The sequence below is a fragment of the Heteronotia binoei genome, chromosome 18, assembly GCF_032191835.1.
Source record: "Heteronotia binoei isolate CCM8104 ecotype False Entrance Well chromosome 18, APGP_CSIRO_Hbin_v1, whole genome shotgun sequence".
Lineage (NCBI taxonomy): Eukaryota > Metazoa > Chordata > Lepidosauria > Squamata > Gekkonidae > Heteronotia > Heteronotia binoei.
Window position 1 is genome coordinate 40,976,916 of NC_083240.1, and position 15,737 is coordinate 40,992,652.

The 15,737-nt window shown below is 44.3% G+C and overlaps 1 protein-coding gene across 1 annotated transcript in view; it reads left to right on the forward strand.

Annotated features, from left to right (window-relative positions):
• Positions 1-2,438: 2,438 nt before the first annotated feature.
• The window catches only part of LOC132586988 (uncharacterized), a 44,129-nt gene continuing 30,830 nt past the window's right edge, over positions 2,439-15,737 (forward strand). Inside the window, exons 1-3 of the mRNA XM_060259160.1 lie at positions 2,439-2,654; positions 11,369-11,515; positions 13,180-13,288. Coding sequence (XP_060115143.1) covers positions 2,523-2,654; positions 11,369-11,515; positions 13,180-13,288 — 388 coding nt within the window. The 5' untranslated portion in view covers positions 2,439-2,522. The remainder of the gene's footprint in view (positions 2,655-11,368; positions 11,516-13,179; positions 13,289-15,737) is intronic.

The following is a 15,737-nucleotide window of genomic DNA, read 5'->3' on the forward strand; positions in this document are numbered from 1 at the left end:
CTGCTGGGCACTCCGTGAGTCCCTATGGAAACTGATTCGCATAGAGTATAATGGGAAGTTGATCAACAGGTCTCTGGTAGGGTTGCCAATCCCCAGGTGGGGGCAGGGGATCCCCCGGTTTGGAGACCCTCCCCCCGCTTCAGGGTCGTCAGAAAGCGGGGGGAGGGGAGGGAAATGTCTGCTGGGAACTCTGTTATTCCCTATGGAGATTTATTCCCTTAGAAAATCATGGAGAATTGATCCACAGGTATCTGGGGCTCTGGGGAGACTGTTTTTTGGGGTAGAGGCACCAAATTTTCAGTATAGCATCTAGTGCCTCTTCCCAAAATACCCCCCAAGTTTCAAAAAGGTTGGATCAGGGGGTCCAATTCTATGAGCCCCAAAAGAAGGTGCCCCTATACTTCATTATTTCCTATGGAAGGAAGGAATTGAAAGGTGTGCCGTCCCTTTAAATGTGATGGCCAGAACTCCCTTGATCTTGGCTCCACCCCTAATGTCTCCTGGCTCCACCCCCCAAAGCCCCCAGATATTTCTTGAATTGGACTTGGCAACCCTAGTCTCTGGGGAAGCTGTGTTTTTGAGGTAGAATCACCAAATTTTCAGCATAGCATCCAGTGCCTCTCGCTAAAACAGCCTCCAAGTTTTAAAAGGATTGGACTAGGGGGGTCTAATGCTGTGAACCCCAAAAGAGGGTGCCCCTACATTATTTCCAATGGAGGGAAGGTGTTTAAAAGGTATGTGGTTCCCTTAAATGTGAGGACCTGAACTACCTTAGGAGTTCAGTTGTGCTTGTCACAACCTGGCTCCACCCCCACGTCTCCTGGCTCCGCCCCCAAAGTCTCCAGATATTTCTTGAATTGGACTTGGCAACCCTAGTTGGAGTCCAGGGCACCTTGAAGACCAACCGAGTTTAATTCTGAGGATAATACTTCCTGTGTATGCACTCTTTCCTCAGATAAATTGAAAAAGATTTCTTCAAGTTTTACATATGGGTAAAAGAGGGACAGGGTAGTTGCCGGAAAGGGCTGGTTAGAGTCAAGATTTCGATGTATCTGGCTCGTTCGTTTGGAGAAAGATCAAATGAGGGGAGACACAATAGAGGTTTACAAGATTATGCATGGGATAGAGAAGGCAGAGAAAGAAGTACTTTTCTCCCTTTCTCACAATACAAGAACTCGTGGGCATTCAATGAAATTGCTGAGCAGTTGGGTTAGAAAGGATAAAAGGAAGTCCTTCTTCATCCAAACACATTCACTGCCACAGGAGGTGGTGGCAGCTGCAAGCGTCAGCTTCAAGAGGGGATTGGATAAGCATATGGAGAAGAGGTCCATCAGTGGCTATTAGCCACAGCATATTGTTGGAACTCTCTGTCTGGGGCAGTGATGCTCTATATTCTTGTGCTTGAGGGAGGGGGGCAGTGGAAGGGCTTCTAGTCCCACTGGTGCATCTCTTGATGGCATTTGGGGTTTTTTTTGGCCACTGTTTGTCACAGAGTGTTGGACTGATGGGCCATTGGCCTGATCTAACATGGCTTCTCTTATATTCTTATGTATCTGAATGCACAGGAAAGCTTATCCCCAGAATTAAACTTTGTTGGTCTTAAAGGTGGCACTAGACTCAAACTCTCTCCCCGCCCCGGTTCATTTTGCATAGGTTTTTTTTTTATTATTATTAAATTAATAATTGTCTCTTGTTTTGTTTCCAGATTCTTATTTCTGTTTCAGCATTGCGGAGTGTTGCTTTATTTGCATGGTCGTTTTATTACAGTGTGGGTTAATTTTACTTTAATATGTTAAATGGTCAACATTGCTTTAGTTTCAATTGAGATAGTATGTTTTATTCTTGTTATTTTATTGTAGTAGAGCTATTAGTATGTTATCTTTGAATTGTTGGTGTTTTGTTCATTTTGTTTACTACTACTGTTACTTTTTGAAAACTTATATTTCACAGTAATAAATGTTACTGTTTGAAGGGTCCAAATCAGCGTTCTGAGCAAGTGGATGTTGATTTTTTTAAATCATGTATTACAGTGGTATCTTAAATCAAAGATGGAGAATGCTGCATTTTTTACAGCGTCGCAACCAAAGCAGAGAGAGCAAAGGGAACTTTTGCCCAAGTAGTCAAGGTTTGAATCTGGGTTCCATGGCCTATTCTTGCTACAACACCGCATTGACTAACCTTAATTCTTTGTTAGAGTGCCACTAAAATAAAATATTTGGCGGCTAGAATTCAACAGAAGTTAGCAGCAAACTGTCAGCCTTAATAGTTGCTGATTACAGCCCTGATACATCTTATTTGCTCACCACACTTTGCTACCCAACTAGGATAGAGTAAGGTAGACTCACTAAGGTAGACTCTCCCCTTCACCTAGTTCATGGGATTGTATTTGCAGTAACTTGCAACTCCATCCCTTCATCTGTGTGGGTTTTTTTTTTCTCTTAGGTGTTCCATAGCAAAAGAACATTTGACAAGACGCTTGACAAAGGGTCGCTGTATCCATCTTTTTTAAAAAATTGCATAAAATGGAAAAGCAAGCTGGAGAAAAATCAGAATGCTCAAGAACAGGTGTACGGAACAACGATCAGGATCTTGGTGCTTCTTGGTTAAATTTCTGCATACAGGAGACATTATTACCTGGAAAGCCATGGCATAAGGTATTGAAGCAAGCCCCAACTGTAAAGTACATTTTTATTTTACTTTCTGTGTTCTAAGTAGAGGTAGCCAACTTTTTTGGCTAGGGTTGCCAAGTCCAATTCAAGAAATATATGGGGACTTTGGGGGTGGAGCCAGGAGACTTTGAGGGTGGAGGCAGAAGCAAGGGTGTGACAATCATAATTGAACTCCAAAGGGAGTGCTGGCCAGCACATTTAAAAAGACAGCAAATGTCTTCCCTTCATTGGAAATAATGAAGCATAGAGGCACCTTCTTTGGGGGCTCATAGAATTGGACCCCCTGGTCCAATCTTTTTGAAACTTGGACAGTCTTTTGAGGAGAGGTATTGGATGCTATGCTGCAAATATGGTGCCTCTATCTCAAAAAACAGGCCCCGCCCACAGCCCCAGATACCCACATATCAATTTTTCATTATGCCCTATGGGAATGGATCTCTATAGGGAATAGAGTGCCCAGCAGACAGTTCCCCCGTTCGCTTTCTAATGACCCTGAAGCGGGGGGAGGGCCTCCAAACCGGGGGATCCCCTGCCCCCACCTGGGGATTGGCAACCCTATCTTCGGCCCAAATGACAAATAAAAGAAGCAACATCTACCAGATGTCAGTGTGCTGGCAAACAAAGTGGGGGAGGGATGTTCCTGTACGAAAATTAAAACACCTCCAAGCCCACAGGCACCTTGGCGAAAGAAATAGTCTGTAATCCCACTGATACTTAAACCCAGAATTATTATTTTTAACAAGTGCCTGCCTGATTCTAAGAACATGGACTATAAACTTTGCCGTGGCCAACGTTACACTTCTGCCTTCGCCGGCTAGAAGACGTGGCAAGTGGAAATCATGCAAGCAGCAGGGGAACCTGTTCAATAAACGCAATATGACAATGGCTCTTATAGAAGAGTGATGGTTGCACTTCGCCAGACAGACCTGTAGGCCTAGTTGGGCTGCAACATTTCAGAGAGTTGCCGGGGACCCAGCTGTTGGCTGTGCAGCGTGGGAGGTGATGATGGGCGTAAACCATGCCTGGCGGCTTCTGTGCCACTGTCCCCAGCGGTGCTGCCAGTGCAGAAATCTGCCCTGCTAGATCACACCTGTCTCCTCCAGCATCCTCTTATATCTAGTGGCTAAGTGCCCTGCTCTGCACTTTCTCTTTTTTTTGGATTTAAACATACATTACATTCCAAATATGGTTGCACCAGGCAGGGCTGGATCTACATTTTTTTTGAGGGGGAACAGAATTAAAAAATGGTGCCCCCTATTGGGCCATTTTATCTTATGGTCCCATAGAATACAGTGGACTCCATACCCAATTTGGCGCCCCCCCCCCCCTCCGTCAAGCACCCCGTCTGCCCTCAACCAGATACGGCCCGCACCGTATAAAATTATTGCAATATTGACCGTTCAATTTTCCATTCCCTTGCTAATGATCCCAAGGATGGAGATTGTTCAAACGAACACTTTCATGGGCTGTTCTCCAGAATCCTGAGATCTCTTTCCTTTTTGGGAACTGCCAGTTCAGACCCTGTCAGCATATGAACATATGAAGCTGCCTTATACTGAATCAGACCCTTGGTCCTTCAGAGTCAGTCTTGTCTTCTCAGACTGGCAGCGGCTCTCCAGCTGAGGTTTTTCACACCTATTTGCCTGGACCCTTTTTTAGAGATGCCAGGGATTGAACCTGGGACCTTCTGCTTACCAAGCAGATGCTCTACCACTGAGCCACCGTCCCTCCTGCTTTAGCATACATCTAAAGCTAGGAGTTTTCTGTTCCCAGGTAACTTACACTGAACTTTTCTGTTCTTGTAGTTACTTACACTGAACTTCACACCATGTTTTTGCCTGTTTTGAGGAGTTTATCACAATCTGCTCTGGTTGTCACCATCTTTAGCAATTTGGCATCACCTGCAAATCTGCCCACTGCATTGCTCACCCCTAATTCCAGATCATTTATAAATCACTCTCTCCAGTCCCAGAACTGATGCTTGTGGGACCCTGCTACTTACTTAACTCCTTTATGTGAACTATTTCCACCTACCTTGCTGCTTCCTGTTCAACCAGTTTTGAATCCAGTCCTCTTATCCCATGACTGCTAAGTTTGTTGTGAAGTCTTTGAACAGGAACCTGGTAAAAAGTTTTTTTGGAAGTAAAACTTTATCACATCTACAAGATCATGCATATCAACCTGCTTGTTAACCATTTCAGAAAACTCTCAAAGGTTTTTTTTTTTCTTTTGAGATAGGATTTCCTTTTACATCCATCCCAAGGACTAACGGCAAATAACAATATATTAACAATCAAGTTACGTATTTATTTATGCTACTTATAGTCTGTTTTTCCCACAGGGATTCGAGGTAGATTACAAACAGTGAGTCAATACAATTGACAAATGGGATATTCAACACATTAGGATTGTAGAAGTCTGAAACTAGCCAGAAGGAATTGTAGTTTAGCATAAGTATTAACATGACACATTAAGCAGGCCAGTAATTCCATAACAGCTTCCTACTTATTGTAAGCAATGCCGAGCAGCAGGGTGTTTTTTTGAGCAGGAACACACAGGAATGCAGTTCTGGCTGGCTTGGTGCTAGGGGTGTGGCCTAATATGCAAATGAGTTCCTGTTGGGCTTTTTCTACCAAAAAAGCCCTGCCTAGCAATATTGACAAGTTAAGCTCTATGCCTTATCTGAACCCAGGGCTTTTTGGGTAGAAAAAGTTCAGCAGGGACTCATTTGCATATTAGGCCATACCCCCTGGTGCCAAGCCAGCCGGAACTGCATTCCTGTGTGTTCCTGCTCAGAAAAAAGCCCTGTCTGAACCTATTCCTGCCCACCAAATGCCAGTTTCAGTTAAATGTTCAGTGGCTGGGAACTGTTCTTTCTTCCTGCATCTTCCCTGCAGAGGTGGCTGGACTTTTTACAAATATTGTCCCCAAGGACCTCCCAGCCTTTGCACAGGCGGTGCTTGCAGAAAGTCCTTGCAGCATGGTGCATCTGACCCAAATGCAGCCTGCACTCAGACTACATCCCTGTAAAGCAGAAAGGGCCACAGTGGGGCCTTTGTGATCTATGCCACTTGTGAGACCCAAGTTGTGATACCGATATAGAGATCCTCCTGACATTTCATGACTGTTCTTGAAGGCATTTTCACCCGGAAAAGCTATTACAGTCAAGACTTGTGCTGGGTTAGCATGGTTTATATGACTGCATTTCCTTACTGACAGCTCTTTTCCCTGGACCCAAGGCCATAGCTACAGTGGGGCCCCAGGGTTCCGGCCCCACCATTTTAACACCAATGCCAAGGGTCTTGGACCTTAAACAAATGGGAAGAGAAGAAGAAACTGCAAGAATGGAGTGAGAAATGAAGCAGCTGCCCCTGGTTTCAGGCTGGAAGGGGGAGGGGCAGGCAATTATGTTTTCCTCTCAAGCATTTCCTAGGCTAGCTTGCGTCAAAGGTTCCCAGTTCAGTCTGGGGCCAGGAATCTTTGTTTAAAGACTGCAGAACATAAAATTACAAAACCCTGGGGGGGTGACTCCCAACAATTAGAAGCCAAAAGGCAAGCTTCCAGCCTCCCTGGGACTAAACCAGAAAGTCAGCCCTGCAACATAGGCTTGTTTAATGAGTTTCTCACAAAAGCAGTTATCCTGATAGGTGGTTGCCCAGTCTAAGATGCTAGACTTAAATTGAAGTAAGTTGAAGGCAAATAACCAGAAAGAGAGAGAGAGAGAGAAAGTGCATGTTTGTGTTGTTGTTACCTCATTATGTCAGAGCTCACTTGTGTGCAACTGGGATTTACCTCTCCCTTTTCTCTGTATTCACGCCTTCATGATCTGGTCTTTCTCAGTAGGAAAGCAGTGTGAACTATTTAGATAAGGAATAACAACAAGCTAGTGAGGTTAATTAGGCTGAGAGTGTGTGTCCAGGCCAAGTTCGCCCAGCACATTTCTTTTGGGTTTAACCTATTCTTCCCATATAAATAGGCTGATACGGTCCAGTATACATTTCTGTCTTTCTATTCTTGAACTGCCACAAAGGAGTTGTAGTTCTTTCTCTGGGGAAGACTGTCATTTTGCAGACAAACACATAACCCTCAGTCTGTGTCATGGTTCCTTTACATGTTCTTGACCAGCACAAGAAGCAACATGTACAAAAGCTTGCAATGCCCAGGAATTTCATGTTTTCCTCTGGGTCTTAGGCTCAAAGCATTGACCATGAGATTTCTGAAATTAATTTCAATAAATCAAAAGTAGATTTGCAACTTACAAATACACACTTGAACAACACCTGAACAGCATACTCAAGGTTGCTACAGCCCTGACATTGTCTCTTTTTGATGCAATAATTCCGAGCAAGAGGTGTCAGTTATCTGAAACTGTTAAACAAAACATCACAAGTGTTAATCTTTTAAATTTTTAAAAACTCTAATTGCGTAGTCTGTGTCCTTTAAAAATTTATATCTCAAGCTGGAAAGATAGAATGGTGGAATATGCAACTATCTATATAAATAAGAGGTTGATTAAAGAATGAAGGAAAGGGCAACGGCTTGGCAAACCCCCCTGCCCGGATTTCATCTATAGTCTTAGAAGGGAGGCTTCCAACCTTCCTGTACTTTGACCTAGGCAAGAATGCTGAGGATGTGCTGACCTTTTCACCTCCTTCCTGGAATGCGCATTTGGGATAACAAGCTAAAGTAAACATCAGTTGTATCAGTTATTTCATTCTGCACTGATGACTGTTAGTGAATGACTGTGTAAAGAATAATGTATAAAATAAAGCAACGCAACCACTGCCACGGACAGGATGGACAGACTGGTGCGAGAACCTCATCTCTGAATCGTGTGACATTACTACATGTGGCGCCCAAACAGGGACCCTTCTCACAAAACGTCTGGAACAGACCCCTTTTGAGTGCACTCCGTTGTCCTCAAACGACCCCTTCATTTGTGAGTACGGGAGGAAAGTTCTCGCACACCCAGCAGAAACACTTGGAGGAGCTGCGGTTCCTCATTCAGAAGGAACCTCATCTCTGAATCGTGTGACATTACTACAAAAGAATTTGAAAAAAAATGAAAGGGGATAAAATGTAAAATGAATATAACAATATACCTTCTGCAAGAAATTATAGAATTATAACTGTTTTCTGAAACTACCTCTATAATAACTGTTTACATAAATAAGAGGCGATTAGGAAAAAAAATGGGAAAATTATTCTGCCTATTGTAAATAGAGGGGAATATAACTATATTTTTGAAAGAAATTATAGAAACTTAATTATTTGATAGTTATTCTTTCAAATATCATTTATATATATGAAATGTAATCTTAGTATGTATCTTGTATAAATGAATGTTTTTCCAGCTTATTGGTGTTCCCCTTCTCTTAGAAAATTTGTCCATATTTGAATAATTGATGTATGTTGAATTGGGGGATAAATAGTAATGGCAGAAGAAAGTTTTGATAATAATTAAGGAAATCATTACTTAATCATTAACAATTAAGAGAAATCAGTGTACTTGAAGACTCGAGTTGATTTGTATTGGTGTGATCACAATTGAAGGCATTGTTAATGTTATGTATTAGCTGCTTGGAAATTGCCGAAGGGGGGTATTTATGTACATATATATATATATATATATATATATATATATATATATATATACACACACACACACACACATATATTGTTACTTCTTTGTTCAGTTCTTTTTCCTTTTTTATTTTGTATCCTTTAAAATAAAATAAAAGTCTTTAAAACATAAATTTATGCTTTAAAACATAAATTTATGCTACCTGGCATTACATTTTATGACACACTTGGCCCAGCCTGACGAGGTCTCATTTATAGGAAAACAACACACAATGAGAGAGGTCCCACAGGAAACCAACAACATAAACCCAGAGGTTACTGTGACCCAAATTACTAAAATACATACAATATTTATTACAATAAGGATAGACAAACCATAGAAATATTAGTCACACAAAGAAATTTTCAGTCCAGTCCTTCTGAATACAGTTCACAGTACTCCTGTAGAATTCACAGCATTCCTGAAGATAGCAACGTATCCGATACACGTCGTAATGTTCCATCTCCATAAATCCCATGAAAATATAACGTGTGCAACAGGACAGCTGGCATTTCAGTTCCTGTTTCAATAATGCTTTTCCTCACGCGTGGGATTATAATATTATTTCCATAACATCCTTAAAGATGCAAACTCAATACATACACTTACGTTGGACAATGTATTTCTTCCTATACGCTCCTCACGGCCAAAATGCTAAAGTCGTGCGCCGACTGAGCATTTCCCTGTGAGAAGGATATAGGAAGAGACACATTGTCCAACATAAGCTTATGTATTGTGTTTGTATCTTTAGTTGTTATGGAAATAATATGCCGCCTGAGGAAAAGCATTATTGAAACAGGAACTGAAATACCAGCTGTCCTGTTGCGCACGTATTTTCATGGGATTTATGGAGATGGAACATTACTACGTGTATGGGATACGTTGATATCTTCAGGAATACTGTGAATTCTACAGGAGTACTGTGAACTATATTCAGAAGGATTGGACTGAGAACTGCTTTGTGTGACTAATATTTCTATGGTTTGCCTGTCCTTATTGTAATAATAATAATAATAATAAGATATTGGATTTATATCCTGCCCTCCACTCCAAAGAGTCTCAGAGCGGCTCACAATCTCCTTTACCTTCCTCCCCCACAACAGACACCCTGTGAGGTGGGTGGGGCTGGAGAGGGCTCTCCCAGCAGCTGCCCTTTCAAGGACAACCTCTACCAGACCCAAGGCCATGCTAGCAGGTGCAAGTGGAGGAGTGGGGAATCAAACCCGGTTCTCCCAGATAAGAGTCCGCACACTTAACCACTACACCAAACTGGCTCTCCGCCCTGTGGCACAGAGTGGTAAAGCTGCAGTACTGCAGTCCTAAGTTCTGCTCATGACCTGAGTTCAATCCTGGCAGAAGCTGGGCTCAGGTAGCTGGCTCCAGGTTGGCTCAGCCTTCCATCCTTCCGAGGTCAGTAAAATTGAGTCCCCAGCTTGCTGGGGGGAATGTGTAGATGAATGGGGAAGGCACCGGCAAACCACCCTATAAAAAGTCTGCGACGAAAACGTGAAAGCAACGTCCCCCCTGAGTTGGAAACGACTGGTGCTTGCACAGGGGACTACTGTTACCTTTTTATTGTAATAAATATTGTATGTATTTTAGTAATTTTTGTCGCAGTAACCTTTGGGCTTATGTTGTTGGAGGTCTCATGTCAGTTCTGGCCCTCATAACAAATAAGTTTGACACCCCTGGGCTAGAGAATAGAATTCTACTTCCGGGCCCATGACTAAGCAGATGACCTAAGCTGCGGTCTGACCTGGGAGAAAGAAACAAAACTCTCAGCAGCTGGGCTCCGCCCTTTTCCCACAGGTAAAAATCATATACCTTAATTGAATGGAATGTGGTTAATTGGATGGTACGAGACACTCCTCTCCGCAGCTGGGTGTTATCTGCAGTTTCAGAAGGTCGGCTTGTTCTTTCCTTAGCAGTGTCGCTTTCTAACTCAGAGAACCAAAAGCAGGCCGCATCTCAGCCTGAACCGAACTTTGAAATAAACGAGAAATTTTAGGGAACCAGTTTTCTTCATACCCGGCGCTTCTGATGCCCTAAGAAATTATCTTCCCTCCTCTGGGTGGCCCAGGCTGCCCTGTTCTTGTCAGATCTTGGAAGCTAAGCAGGGTTGGTCCTGTCTAAAACTTGGATGGGAGACAGCCAGAGAAGTCTAAGGTTGCTAGACAGAGGCAGGTAATGGCAAGCTGCTTCTGTTCCTCTCTTGCCTTGAGAACCCTACAGCAGCGGTCCCCAACCTTTTTGGCAACAGGGACCAGTTTTGTGGAAGACGATTTTTCCACGGACCGGAGTGGGGGGGCAGCGGCGATGCTTTCGGGATGATACAGTTGTGCACTTTATTTTGGTGCGGTGGTTAAGTGGGAGAACCGGGTTTGATTTCCCACACCTCCACTTGCAGCTGCTGGAATGGCCTTGGGTCAGCCATAGCTCTGGCAGAGGTTGTCCTTGAAAGGGCAGCTGCTGGGAGAGTCCTCTCAGCCCCACCCACCTCACAGGGTGTCTCTTGTGGGGGGGAGAAGATAAAGGAAATTGTGGACCACTCTGCGATTTGGAGTGGAGGGCAGGATGTAAATCCAGTGTAGTAGTATTATTATTACATTATAATATGTATTACATTATAATATATAATGAAATAATTATACAACTCATGGCCCAATTGCTAACAGGCCACGGACCGGTACTGGTCTACAGACTGGAGGTTAGGGACCCCTGCCCTACAGGTTTGCCATAAGTCAGCTGTGACTTGATGCCAAAAAAATAGTTACTTGTAGATATGTGCCCAGACAGCCCTTAAGTTAGCATTCTTTGCCTTCCTGAAAGGAGCTGAGATTTGTGCTATTGTGCTATTGATTGATTCTGCCAGCTTCTGGTTGGTTTTGAATTTGTCTAATTTTATTGTGAACCATTTTGTGCCTCAAGGAAAAGCTGTGGAGAAACCATGCAGACCAGTTTTGCATGTTGGTCTGGCTCTGGCTTATTGGAGGCAAGTGTGTTTGGGGGGGAATTAAATTGGAAAATGAGTATCTCTTGCGCGTGTGACATTTATCACAATTTATGACTCCTTTAGGTTTTAGGTAGACTGGAAGCGGCTTTGGCCGCTGAAGTGAAGCACCAGCTGAAGGATTCCGCATGGAGAGAAGTCGTTCTCCGTCTCCTCGGCCAGAGTTTTGTCAAAAGATATTTTGGCAGTTGTCCCGGTGGTTCTGATTTGCTAGTAAGTATGCTCTGCGCTTGGGTGACCCAATCTCTGTTAAGGACATTGTTGCCGATTCATGGCTATTCTGTCGAAATCAGTGGTAGTTACGAATTCTGGCTGTATGGGCCTCCTCAGGGCTTTTTTGGTAGAAAAAGCCCAGCAGGGACTCATTTGCATGTTAGACCACACCCCCTGACACCAAGCCAGCCAGAACCATGTTCCTGTGTGTTCCTGCTAAAAAAAAAAAGGCCCTGGGCCTCGTGTTTTGTTTGTCTGTGTTTATTTAAATATTCACAAGTAGAAATCCAGTGATGCAGATCCACATGTCCAAGAGAGGCGTTCCTATAGGTTCTGGAAGGCTGGAGAAGTGGTTTATGAACTCATGGGGCTTTATGTTTCATAGACAGCAATGTGGATTGTAATGCATGGTGGACAAATGATCCCAAAAGAGTCTGTCTTTACATAAAAAAGGTAAAGGTACATAAAAAGGTCCCCTGTGCAAGCACCAGCCGTTGTCGACTCTGGGATGACGTTGCTTTCACAACATTTTCACAGCAGACTTTTTACGGGGTGGCTTGCCATTGCCTTCCCCAGTCATCTATGCTTTCCCCCAAGCAAGCTGGGTGGTCATTTGACCGACCTCGGAAGGATGGAAGGCTGAGTCAACCTGGAGCCGGCTGCCTGAACCTAGCTTCCACTGGGATCAAACTGAGGTTGTGAGCAGAGCTTAGGACTGCAGTACTGCAGCTTTAACACTCTGCGCCATGGGGCTCTTAAAGGTAAAGGTAGTCCCCTGTGCAAGCACCAGCCGTTTTCGACTCTGGGGTGACGTTGCTTTCACAACGTTTTCATGGCAGAATTTTTACGGGGTGCTTTGTCATTGCCTTCCCCAGTACCAAACTTGCCCTCTCTATGCAACTGCCAAAGTATTCCCCCCCCCCCATTGGACAGTACCAAAGCTCAGAAGCTTTTACTCTGGCAAGAATGAGTGCCCTTTCCTCAGTGGTTGCGGAGGGTAGATATAAAAGTACCATACACAAATAGAGCTTGTAGGTGTTCATACGACAAAGTAGAAACCATTGAGCTTATGTGCTCAGCATACAACAAGTTGAGGGCTAATTTAATCACCCCTTTACTTAAAAATATGGAATTGCTTCATACAAAAGCCCAGGTGACATGGCTACTATCGGACACGCACGATCAGGGCTTTTTTTAAAAACAGGAACGCAGTTCTTGCTGTCTTGGTGTCGAGGGGTGTGGCCTAATATGCAAATGAGTTCCTGCTGGGCTTTTCCTGCCAAAGAAGCTCTGCATACGATCTTGTCACCCTTTCAGTGGCAAAATGTATAGGAGCAATAATTCAATACCAGGGAAATAACATTACGTAAAGCCTTTTCTAATTTTAATTTCTGCTTCAGGCAATAGCTGTATAAGCAGTGATTGATAGATAGACAGACAGATAGACAACACCAAGCCATAAGTTAACAACTGATCATGATCTGCCCAGAGACCTGATGATGACCCAGATAACTTACAACGAGTTGCTTTCTAGAAAAAAAAGTTAAAAAATTGAGATTCTAGGCATGAAGTGCTGCGAGTTTCAAGGTATCAGTGCGTTCCCCCCCCTTTGGCAGTGTTCCTGTGCATAAATATATTAATTTAAAATAACCATCTATCCCTAGTCCTCCGTGGGCACGAGCGACAAAAGCAAACTGGAGGAAGATGCAAAGACCTGGCTACGGGATCAGTGCTTGAAGGCAGCAGAACACATTCACTGTCAGCTCAGCCTCGGTGAGTGGTGACGTCCGGTAGAAGCACAAATTGTTTTTTATCAGCTGCCCGTAATCGCCACCCGGCCAAGCAGCCCAACCTCCAGCTGCACTGGCACAAAGATAGCTCGCTCGCTCACATGCTTCCTCCTCACGTGTGGCACATGTTCCTTGTTTGCTTCCTTCTGTTTGCTGTGACCTCCAAAAGCAGGTGCCTCTGCAAACGGAGTTTGTTTCCTTTCTGCAAATTGGGCTTTCCAGGCTGACTTTAGTGCCAGCTACAGCTGCATATGGAGCTCCTCATCCTCCAGGCGGCACGTGCGTGTGTGTGTGGGAGCCAGCTTCTCTGTCTTTAAAAGGTAAAGGTAGTCCCCTGTGCAAGCACCAGTTGTTTCCGACTCTGGGGTAACGTCGCATCACGACGTTTTCGCGGCAAACTTTCTTAATGGGGTGGTTATGGTTTGCCATTGCCTTCCCCAGTCATCTACACTTTCCCCCCCGGCAAGCTGGCTGCTCATTTTACCGACCTCGGAAGGATGGAAGGCTGAGTCAACCTTGAGCCATCTCCTTGAACCCAGCTTCCACTGGGATCGAATTCAGGTCGTGAGCAGAGAGCTCAGACTGCAGAACTGCAGCTTTACCACTCTGCACCACGGGGCTGCCTATTGGACGGAGGCAGTTGTGCATTCATGTTTCTGTCTGTCTAGATGCACTCTTCTCTGTTAAGGCCCAGAGTGAGTTGCAGGATTCTTATTTTAACTTGAGTGACTCGCCCAGGGCCGTCAAGTGAATTATCTTTGCTGAGCAGGGCTTTTTGAGCCTGCCCTGGAATGCTCACTGGCCTCCTGTTGTTGATTCCCCCCCTTCGTAATGATTTTATTCTGTGTTTAATTAAAAACAAATGGGCAAACGGGATGAAAAATGGGAGGGGAGGAATCTCCATGTGAGCTTTGAGGTAATTACAGTTCGAATCGGGAAAAGTCCTGCTGTTTCCGAATCAACTTCGCATTGTAGGAAACCTGGAAAAAAATATTGTTCTGCTAGAGACCCACCCCCCTCCAAATTAAGCCATTGCAGTCTGTCAACCCCGCCCCCCCTTTCAGTATTTTGCCTTAGATTAGTTTGCATGTGAAAAAGACATCTGTTTTGCTTCATGCTAATAACATCACTGTTTTAAAAGAAGCCTGGGGGAAAAAATGCTTCCCGAAAAGTTTAATGGGGATCGATTTTGTATTCCTGACGCACCAAAAACTCCCCACTTGCATTCGCGGAGAGGTGCAGGGGGACGTTTGGGAGCATTTATGGGTTAGAAATTTGTAATCGCTTCCCTGGGGAATAGGAAATTCAGAGAGCTGCAAAGGGACCAGTTTCTTTGGAAAGAGAGAAGACAGGAGGTTTATAGGAGGAATTCTTCTTTCATGTAGGGTTGCCAAGTCCAATTCAAGAAATATCTGGGGACTTTGGGGGTGGAGCCAGGAGCAAGGGTGTGACAAGCATGATTGAACTCCAAAGGGAGTTCTGGCTATCCCATTTAAAGGGACCATACACCTTTTAAATGCATTCCCTCCCTTGGAAATAATGAAGGATAAGGGCACCTTTTGGGGGGGGGGGCTCATAGAATTGGACCCCCTGGTCCCATCCTTTTGAAACTTGGGAATTATTTGGGGAGAGGCACTGGATGCTATGCTGCAAATTTGGTGCCTCTATCTCAGGGTTGTCAAACATGCAGTTCGGGGCAGAATCATGTGGAATTCACTGCCACAGGAGGTGGTGGCGGCCACAAGCATGCCCACCTTCAAGAGGGGGTTAGATAAAAATATGGAGCAGAGGTCCATCAGTGGCTATTAGCCACAGTGTGTATGTGTGTGTGTGTATATATATATATATATTTGGCCGCTGTGTGATACAGAATGTTGGACTGGATGGGCCATTGGCCTGATCTAACATGGCTTCTCTTATGTTCTTATGTTCCTATCAGGCCCCCAAGCAACTGGCTGTCATCTGCTTCCTTCTCCCTCTCTCTTGTTTCCTTCTGCATCACAGCTTGCTTTGCGAGGCTTGTTCAATTGCACAGGAACTACAGAGCAAAAACCACTGTTTTCTCTATTGGCTGAGGCTCCTCCCTTGGAGAGGAAGAAGGGGGGGATAGCTCAGCTTGCCAGGCTCTCTCAATTGCACAGCAGAGCTTCTGAGCTAAGCCTCTCTTCCTTCTATTGGTTGAGGCTCTCCCCTGGGGAAGGCAGGAAAGAGCCAGAGCTTCCTTTGCCCAGTTCCCTGGATCCCATGGGAGAAATACAAAGAAAGCATCTTTAAGACCAATAAGTGCTAACGTTTTAAGCATGTTTTAAGTTTTTCAAAATATATAGATATCTGCTACCTAATCTTAAATAGGTACACAAATGGCCCAGCCCAACATAGTCCGGCCCCACAAGGTCTCATTTATGTCAGATCCGGCCCTCATAACAAAATGA